Below are 9,424 nucleotides of genomic sequence, written 5' to 3'. Positions count from 1 at the left end.
TCTGTCAGCCTTGTTTCCTACTGAAATAAAGCTCATGGCATTTGCATTGTCCATTTGGGCGGATATCTGTCCCCCTTAACTTCTGAACTGATGTGTAATTGAAACACAATCAAAAGAACTGAAAAACCTCACAGCTGTTACATTCTTACAAATTCTATGAATACTGATGGCGGGGTAAGGAAAAGGAAGAAGAAAATCTGTAGTTCATGGAGGGACAAAGCCAAAATTCAGCCATAACCTTCAGCCTAGCAGAAGGTGGCTCTGCCAAGGAATGTGCCTCCTTTTTCAAGAAATTGAATAAAATTGGCAGGGATGAGCAGAAGGAGTAATACAAAGAAAATGAGACCTAGCCTTCAAAGTTTTGTTGCTCATAGAATGACCTCCTTTCTTATATTATTGCATGATAACCAAGCACTCAAATACTATCAAGCTGTAAAATTAAACAGTTGATTAAACTTCCTTCAGCTGGTTCCTTTGTAGTATAGCCATGATACCCAAGAAAGAACTATTAAATGCACTTCACACGTGGATTATATTAACAAGTCACTACTATTTTTCTATGAAGCTGAACACAAGTTTAGAAGAGTTTGTTAGATATCATTGGGTAGCTAACTAAAATTTCTAGATGCTATTCTCTCAGATCATGTATTACCTTAGGTATCAATGTTTCTTTCATTAAATGAGCACTGTATCCCATGTTATTATTCTCTGGCTTCATAAAAAACATCAACATTTGACTTCAACAATTACTCAGTGCTATTCAAATTAAGCTGTTCAATCACTGTTTCTTCCTGAGGATTGCCTGACCAGTACTACAAACATTCTCTGTGATGCTTAAAAGGAAATTATGCAGTCTTGAGTACCATACATTTCTGTTTATCTTGCCCTGGATGTTACTAGAGGTCTCTGTATACATAACTTTCTTGTGTTTTTTCTTTACACATTAGTTTGGAGTCTTTGCTGAAGTTATGAATATGATACTCTGGGAGAACAAAGCTGACAACATCTGCACAGAGAATAAAAAAGGACAGCAGAAACCACACAACCAAGTTAATATTTAAAGAACAAAAATTTAATTTGGTATGCAACTTTGTCTTAGGAGGATCTTTATTTTCAATGCTATACATGTGAAAATAAGAATGAATAAGTGGCTCATTATCTACATGTATAAAAATATAAACATCCTATCAAACATATGCAAAATCACCCTTCATCATATGCATCACTGAAAAGACCTATGCCTTAACTTCTAATTAAAATAAAGACTGCCCTTGTGGATTTTTTAATAGCACTTGTAAATGCTACTGCATTCATCCATAAGTACATGAACTGTGAACAGCAACAGCTACAAAATGCAGACAGGACTCCCGAACTGTGCCTTTATATTTTTGTATGTTTTCATGTCAACAAGTCAGCAGAGTCGTTGTGTTTATCCATTCTTCAAGCTCTCAATAGAAGAGACAAGTAAAACTCATTGACTTTGCCTTGAGCATTTTTCCTTTTAGAAAGTTTACTGCCATTACCAAGTAATGGTTCAGAAAAGTATCATTTCCTGTGGCAAAGCATCAAATGACTATTATATTTACGGCCCCATCATTTTAAGCCTGCTGATGATACTGATAATGAGTTATCAGTAAATTAAAGGCCCATTTCTTAACACTAATAACACTTAAAAATTTTTGCACAAAGACTAAAAAAAAAATCCTGTTTATATTACATCCATTTTTATGTAAAAAGTGAGAATTACTGGGTCATCTGCCAGGAAAGGGATAGGCAACCATTAATCAAAAGACAGGCAATCTTTGTTTTAGAGATGCATTCAGCCACCTAGAAGATTCACATTCAAGCAAATATGTCATCAATTTCAGTTCTACAAGCTGATGGTACTCATATTCAATTTTTCCATTGAAACAGGTATAAGAAACCAGTAAAACATTACCATGTTATGTACATAACATAATGTGAAAATGCTCAGCTAGATACATTATGAAATCCTGTAGCACTAATATTATTTAAAAAAACCTAAATGATTTGTGTAAAATGTTTATATACTGTATATATATGTACACTAAATCACAAGGTAAATTTGTAACTGCCCCTATTCATAGCTCCTATGATGGATTCAGTAAGCTACCAGATTCTTAAAAAAAGAAAGCTATCTAGAGCAAATTTGAACACTTTACTGAAAACTGATTTTATACAAAATCTTAAAAAACATACTTCAGAGTTACTTAACAGAAACTAGAAAAAGACGGTCATTACTCTTGAGAAGGGCACTGTAAAGACCTAGTAGCTGTGACCAATGTCTTTTCACTTGTGGTAAAAGTTAAGCACAAAGAAGTCAGCTCAGAGTAAGGCATAGGACAAACAGACTTCATTCCATCCTCAGGTGTATTGGCCTCTCACTGTATCTTATTGCTCATCTAATTTGGCAGGTTTACATTTCTATCCTTTTAAAAATACTCCGTAATACAACTATCTACAAATGGACAGCATCCAGTACTTTCATATGCACGTCTTCAATTCAATCACGTCGATTAACAATCTTGCTAATATTAGTAAAAAAGAAGCCATGGTGATGAAAATTATTTTCAGTTTTATGTAGTTGTGCACGCACTTAATGAAAGACCAAGTGAACAGAGACTGAGCACTGAAACTAGATAGAAATGTAGCTATAGCTGTTTCCAAAGGAATTAGGGTTTTTTAAAAAAGCCCTACTGTGAAATTCTTTGGTTAGAATACAGGTGCTAGCAGTATTTCTAAATTTGAAGTTAGAACTAGAACTAGCTAGAACTAGAATTATTGTTCAAGAGTTTTAAAAACATAACTTCAAGCCTTTACTAAGTACTGCTAAATTCTTCAACACTTCAGATATATTTAGGATATTTTTTTCTGTGATGGTCTGAACAGGCTATACACATTCTTAAATCAAGTTTAGATTTTTAAAGAGAAGTGTTGTTATATTCCAGACTTCAAGAATTTGTTAGAAAGAGCTGCTGAATCTCTCTAAAACCTGAGGTTCAGATCATCTGTTCCAATGCAGACTCTGACTGCCTCCTCTGGGAAAGACTGTTATTCAGCAGTAACAAAATACAGCTTAGAAGAAGTAATTTCCCCTGAAGAAAGTTGGCATCATCCTTGTTTTTCTGAGGACAGGGCTCAATCCTTTCTAAGAAGCACTAAGTTTGTCTAAGAAGAGGTACAGTGTCAGTGCCCAAATAATACTGCTATGAAAACTAAGGAAATGGCTCTTTAAAAAGTGATTTTTGTCATCTGCTGGCTTCAGGGTTTTACAGCACTAACATGACAAAAAGTAACAAGGCTGCTCATGATGACAGTAATAATGTACATCTTGCACTAATTCAATGCACAGGATTTCAGCTTCCCAGGACCCAGGCCCTACCTTTACTCAGGCAAGCCTGGCTTCACCTGACTCCCATAATTTTGAGGGTGTTTAAGGAAATATGCATTGAGATTTCTGTCCATATTATAGACAGTAACTTCAAGAGAATTATAAGGACTTCAGACCACCCATGGAAGTTACAATTCATAAGTACTTTAATTTTTCAAAGTGTCTTTGTTTTACCTCTCAAGGGAATAAACACGTGTCTCTGAGGACACTTCATAGTTCAAATGGTTGGTTATCCAGCAGATCTGTCCTTTCCCATCAGCTTCACATGCTTGCTGTGCAGGCCCTGGTTCAGCTTAACAGAGAGGAGTTCAGAGATGTGGGGAGCAAAGAGGGGAGATGGGAGCAACCAGTTGTGAAGGGCCACATGCACGCCTCCGGCAAAATTACTCATCTCAAGAGATAAAGTGTGAGCCACTGCAAACCACTCACAGTCAGGCTTCCTTTCTATGTGACAGTCCTTCACAGACAGGCATCGCTTTGATGGGCGGGGAAGGGAGGAGTTAAAAATGGACCATTTGGGGTCTGCCCACCAAGGCAAACTCCCTCATAAGGGTATTGGGATGGGAAAAGACAGGCATTTGTCATGCCATCTTCAACAGAAGTTGCTCAAAGCAACTTCAAAGTTTCTCAGCCCCTACCTGGATGATTTTTTAAATGCCCCACCCTGCCAGAGCTATACCTCAACTCTGTGTGGGGAGAGGGACAAAGACTGGGTGCACATGCATGCTTTTGTGGGACCGGCATTTGTCTACTCCCAACATTTCTCTCCTTCCTTGCTACCAACACAGCTACTGGGAGATGCAGGAGGGAGGGTGAAGGTGGGCGCCAGGATATGGCCAAGCAGGGACACGACAGCAGAGGCACAACACGGTGACCTCCTGCCCCGGGGCCGTCAGGAGGTGCTGCAAGAGGGGTGGGGGCTGCGCCGGGGCCGGCCCGCCTTGTGCGTGGAGGCAGACACCGGGTGAGAAAAGCACAGGGAGACACAGCCCCGCTTCACATCCTCCTTCCTTCGGGACGCGAGGGGACCGCAGGTGCGAGGGTGTGCAGGGCCGGCTGTCTTGTCCCCACGCCGCGGGCTGGGCGGATGCTCAGTCCCGGCAGAACACATACTCGGTGTAGCTGGTCCAGATCTTGTCATCGGCGGGACCGCCCTGCTCGGGAGCGAAGGCGCAGGTGCCGGTGGAGGAGCAGGCGGCCATGCGGAAGCCGGCCTCGGAGAGTCGGTCGAAGGCTTGCTCGAGGAAGTTGAACTTGAGGTAGTAGCGGGCAGTGTAGCGCTCGGGAGGGCGGTCGGGGTCGCGGCTCTCGTTCAAGGTCTCCCCGAAGACCTCTTTGGCCAGGGCCGTCTTGCCGCAGACAGTGATGCGGGCCACCCGCCGGAATTTGGCATCAGCCTGCGCCTCCCGCCCGATGGTGTAGGAGCCCCGGTAGCCGATGGTGATGTAGCCCGAGCGCCGCCCGCCCGCCCCGTCCAGCGACTGCGAGGGCGTGAGCAGCGGCCCGCCCGAGGGGCTGCGGCTGGCCGTGGGCGACGGGGCGGACGCCACGGCCCCGCCGCCTCCTTCCAGCGGCTCGGCCTCCAGGTAGCCGAGCAGCGGCGGCGGCGGCTCCTCGGCGCAGATGGAGCCGTCGCGGTGCAGGACGGCGGGGCGGGCGGCGGCCGCCCGGGTCTGCGCCAGGCGCCGAGCCAGGTCGGGCAGCTGGAAGTACTCAGCCTCCCGCTGGAGGCGGCTGCGCTCGGGGAAGTGCTCGGGCAGCACCAGCTGCAGGTCCCGCAGGTAGTCCAGGATGTAGCGGAAGAGGAAGCCGTCGCGGTCGAGGAAGAAGCGACCCTTGCTGTCCCGGGGCAGCTCGCTGGGCTGCTGCTGCGAGAACATGCGCCAGAGCAGCGAGTCGCGCACCGAGACCACGGTGCAGCGCCGCGTCACGTACACCTGCCCGCCCACGTTCAGCTCCACGATCTCCGGGAAGGAAGACCAGCCGCCCGTCGCCGCTGCGGCCGCCCCGCTGCCCGGCGCGCCGCTCCCCGCCGCGGGCGACACGCCGCCGCCGTTGGGCAGCCCGCGGGCGCTGTCCGCCAGGGCCATACCGGAGCGAGCCCGCCGGAGCCCACGCCCTTCCTCCTCCTCTTCCTCCGGCCGCCTGGGCTACGGCAGGGCCGCCGCCCTCGGGGGAGCGCAGCCCTCCGCTGCTGCCCGCCGCAGCCTCCCGCCCCGTCTGGCGCCGGAGCCGCGCTGCCGCTGCGCTCCCCGCGGCCGCTCCGCTGCCCGCTGCCGGACCGACTCCTCCGTCGGGCTGCGAACGGAGAGCCCCGGCACCGGCGGCAGGGCCGTGTTTATGTAGCGCGGCCGCACCTCGCGGGAGGCGTGGGAGGCTGGCGGGAGGCAGAGCCGAGCGCACGGGGAGGGGAAGGGGACGGCCCTGCACTGACGCAGGGTCCCCCGTCGTCGTCCGTCCCCCGTCCCCCCCCCCCCCGACCCGGTCCTCCTTCCCCGGTTGCGGCGGGGAGCCTCTCCCCGCCCGGTGCCCGCCGCCGGGCTCCCGTCGCCGTGGGCGAGCACCGCGGCGTGTGTCTAGCGGGGATAAAACCTCGGGAGTCCTGCCTCCCCCAGCCCCCCTGAGCGAGGCTCCGGCTCCGGCTCGCTCCTCGGCTGCTCCGACACGTCTCGTTTTCCGCAGGCAGGAAAAGCCCTCTGTTTGCCCCGAGGTGCAGGAGCGGGCAAGCGGCGGCACGCTGCTGCTCTGCCGAAGGCGCTGTGCCGTACCCCTGCTAATCTTCCTAAGGCTTGTCCCAACCCTCTCCAAATGAGAACCCCGGCGAGACAACCGTGTCCCCTCCCTCCTGTCGCCTTCGCGGGACAAAACGCGAGCCTGTGGTGCTGCCCGCTCTCTCCTCACGCGGCTCCCCGGCCTGTTTCGGGCTTGCAAGACACCCCCATCACTAACGCAGGTTTTTCAGCCCTGAAGGACTCCGTTCCACCCCCGCCGATCCTCATTCCCGGAGGGAGACGCGGCGGATCGCACCGTCGGGAGCGCCGTCCGAGGGATGCCCCGCCGGCCGGGGATAGACCCTGGTGGCGAGGGACACCTCGGCGCGGGTGGGTCCCCTCCAGCCGCCTGACAAGCCGCACTTCACCGTGAGAGCCAGGCTCCTCGTGTCTGCGAGCACATTTGTGTATTTAGGTGCCCTTACAGCTCAGATTTAATTAGGATTAATTAGGTACATCGGGATCTGCGTGAAACACAAGCACCTATTTAACATGCGTTGGTAGAAAGCGTTTGTTCAGGCTTTTGCTTGAATTCAATCAACACTTCTGTGTCTCTGCAAGCAACAGTAGAGAGCTGCTGCCTTGGTGCATTCAGTTGCTCTCCAGTGGGAGTTCACTGTGCTTTCTTCCTCGAGAGAACAGCTCGGAGGACAGGCAGGTCTGACGAGCGTGAAGACAATGGTCAGTGCTCTCCTTTCGTGGGGGTGAACGAAGCCCTCTCTGCAATACCCTGCTGCAAGTGCCCCACCGCAGTGGTCTGTGAAGTAGCAATCAAAAGATGCAGAGGCAGGGGGTAGAAGCCCTTCAAAATTTGAGAAGTGGGAAAGGAAGGAAAGGCAAGTTAGTTTTCGAGAAGCAAGATAAGTTTGCCCAAGAGAAGAAGAGGAAGAAGATGAGGAGTTGAGAAACAGAAGTTTTGAAAAGGGAATGGGTGGTAAAAAAGAATAATGTGTCTAGGCAGCACTGACAGGGAGATACTGTGATCTAAGGAAGGAGACGGGGTGGTCTGGGGAGCATGGAAACTCAGAATTTACAGGAGTTTCATCTGAACAAGACTAAGAATATGGTAACAAAGATGTGGACCATTACTTTTTCCATGTTGAAAATCCAGTTACCAGAGTTTTGACCAAGTATTTTCATTTGTGGGAGTGGAATGGCAAAGTAGCTTAATCTGATGTTTTGCTGACATTTTGTTACAAGAGGTTGTTTCTCTTTTCTTTCTTTTTTTTTTTTTTTTTTTGGTTTTGGTTGTTTGTTTGGGCTTTTTTTTTTTTGAGAGAAGTAGAAGAGAGGTTAAAACAGTTCTGAAAGATGAGGGGAAAAATGAAATAATCTTGAATTAAGTTGTTTTGCTACCCGTTTAAACAGCTGAGTTTGTTGCTGGAGGAAAAAAAAGAGGGGGGAAGTAACGTGATGTACTGCCACAGTAATGTACTGCCACACACAGAATCTTTGTTTTCTTTCTGTATACTATTTCAGGGTCAATTCACCAGAGTAAAAGCACATGAAATTTTCACGTGGTGGTTTGCTGGTGACAGTTTTATGGAGTTGCTTTTACCTCTTGGTCTCTTAATGTGGCGTCTCCCCCCACATCACCCTGCTCCCGGCCATACTTAGCAAGAAGCCACCTCAAGAGCCTCCCACAGATTCGTATTTTAAACTCCACTTCCCTAGTGTGGGCTCTCTATTGAGAGCACTGTGATTAAACTGTGCACCCAGAGGATGAGATCATATAATGCTTGAGCAGGCGCTTATTCATAGCAGAACTTGCAGTGGAAGATTTTCTACCTACCAGCAGGTGAGTCTTAACAAATGCTCCCATATTAAAAAATGGGGTCTCTAATTCATCTGTTAATTAAAATGATTTCATTTTTCTGGCATTAGGTGAGTATCAATGCAGGTTAAGGGAAAAAAAAAACAAAACACTAACATATTCATTAGACTTGACTGTTTTTGTCTTGAGCTTGTTAGATTTGAGACCCGGCTTCATAAAACCTGAGCTTAATGGATTCTCCCAGTGCATATTTTCAGAAGCTTCACAGATGAGTAAGTTATGCTGCTCCTTCAGCCTCTGGCTCGTCAGAGCTCCTCTGCCTGCTTACTGTCTCATGGGAGGCCAGGTGACAAGGAAGCAGCACCCTGGGATGTCCAAAGCCACCACATTGAAGGGTGGGGAGGAGCACAGCTGACACAATAAGGTATTTGGCCCACTGTCCCAGGTCTCTTTTTAAGGGCACAAACCAGTCCATCCCACTGCAGTGTTCTCTCTGTCAGTGTGAAGCTGACTCCTGACTCCCCTTCTAAAAGGGAGCAAGGAGCCTTCTCAAGACCCTGTTCATAGAGCCTGTTCAACAGTCCTGGGCAAAGACCCAGCCTGCAGTGTTTGTCTCTGAGATAGATGTCATTTTCTGGGCTTAAAAGCATGCCCAGCACTGAAATAACTGTTTTGAAGCTACGTCTCTTCAGAGAAATTATATTCTGTGGGCATCTCACTGCTGCTTTATGCCTTGCCTGGCTGCAAGGCTTTGGTTATTGTAACTTCTTTCGTCAACAGATTTTTCCTCGTTTCACAATATGTTCATCTAATTTCTTCTCCATTTCCCACCTCTTTTCATTTGGCAACGTTTGTCTCAGTGAGGAGGATTGGACTTCGTCTGTGGGTATTACAATGGGTAAATATATCAACAATTTTTTACTTATGTGTCAGTCACTGGGTTGCGTAACACAGTCGTAGTGGTTTATTCTTATTTTGTGTGGGAGACAGCGAAATATTGGTGCATGTAACATTAAAGGCTGCCACAGAATGCCTCCTGCAAGGCATGCAGCCCCCATAAAGGCTGGTAAATATTAAATATGGTCTAATGAACAGGCAAAGCTTGTGACAATGACAATAAACGTGTAGTTGAATATCTCTGACTGTGCAGTGTTGGGACATTTCTGGGAGTAGCTCTTACAGGTAAGACAGTCGCATTTCAATGTTTGCTATTAGCTGCTGGCCAGAGCTAGCTACAGGGACACTGTCTTAACCTGTCAGGATACAACAGTTTTTCTTCCTTTAATATTTTGAAACATTTACATTGGTTTGGGGGGATTGGTTTAGTTGATTTGGGGGGTTTTTGTGACTTTTTGTTTGTTTGTGGGGGATTTTGCGGGAGAGGCTTTTGTTGTTTCCATGTTTACAAAGATGCTTCCATCGCGATGGGCCCCTGTTTTGCATTTTGAGCGGTACACCCACGGATGA

The 9,424-nt window shown here is 47.7% G+C and overlaps 2 protein-coding genes across 11 annotated transcripts in view; one reads left to right on the top strand and one right to left on the bottom strand.

Annotated features, from left to right (window-relative positions):
- Positions 1-1,050: 1,050 nt before the first annotated feature.
- Positions 1,051-6,399, bottom strand: KCTD12 (potassium channel tetramerization domain containing 12). The gene has a single exon (XM_064408524.1). It carries the CDS (start codon positions 5,500-5,502, stop codon positions 4,504-4,506), a length of 999 nt encoding a protein of 332 aa, XP_064264594.1. The 5' UTR covers positions 5,503-6,399; the 3' UTR covers positions 1,051-4,503.
- Positions 6,400-6,406: 7 nt separating this feature from the next.
- Positions 6,407-9,424, top strand: part of ACOD1 (aconitate decarboxylase 1) — a 32,372-nt gene continuing 29,354 nt past the window's right edge. For 3 of the 10 annotated variants that reach the window (XM_064408509.1, XM_064408508.1, XM_064408507.1), the window contains exons 1-2: positions 6,407-8,381; positions 8,818-8,855. The gene's annotated coding sequence lies outside the window, so the exon portion shown is untranslated. The other 7 variants (XM_064408511.1, XM_064408514.1, XM_064408512.1 and 4 more) reach the window with 3 other exon arrangements.

Source organism: Passer domesticus, chromosome 2, assembly GCF_036417665.1.
Source record: "Passer domesticus isolate bPasDom1 chromosome 2, bPasDom1.hap1, whole genome shotgun sequence".
Lineage (NCBI taxonomy): Eukaryota > Metazoa > Chordata > Aves > Passeriformes > Passeridae > Passer > Passer domesticus.
Note: the sequence above shows the minus strand (reverse complement) of the source record. Positions and strands in the feature narration are given on the sequence as shown.

Excerpts from the sequence above, each read along its gene's own strand:
- KCTD12 (XM_064408524.1), bottom strand. The coding sequence starts at position 5,502 with ATGGCCCTGGCGGACAGCGCCCGCGGGCTGCCCAACGGCGGCGGCGTG.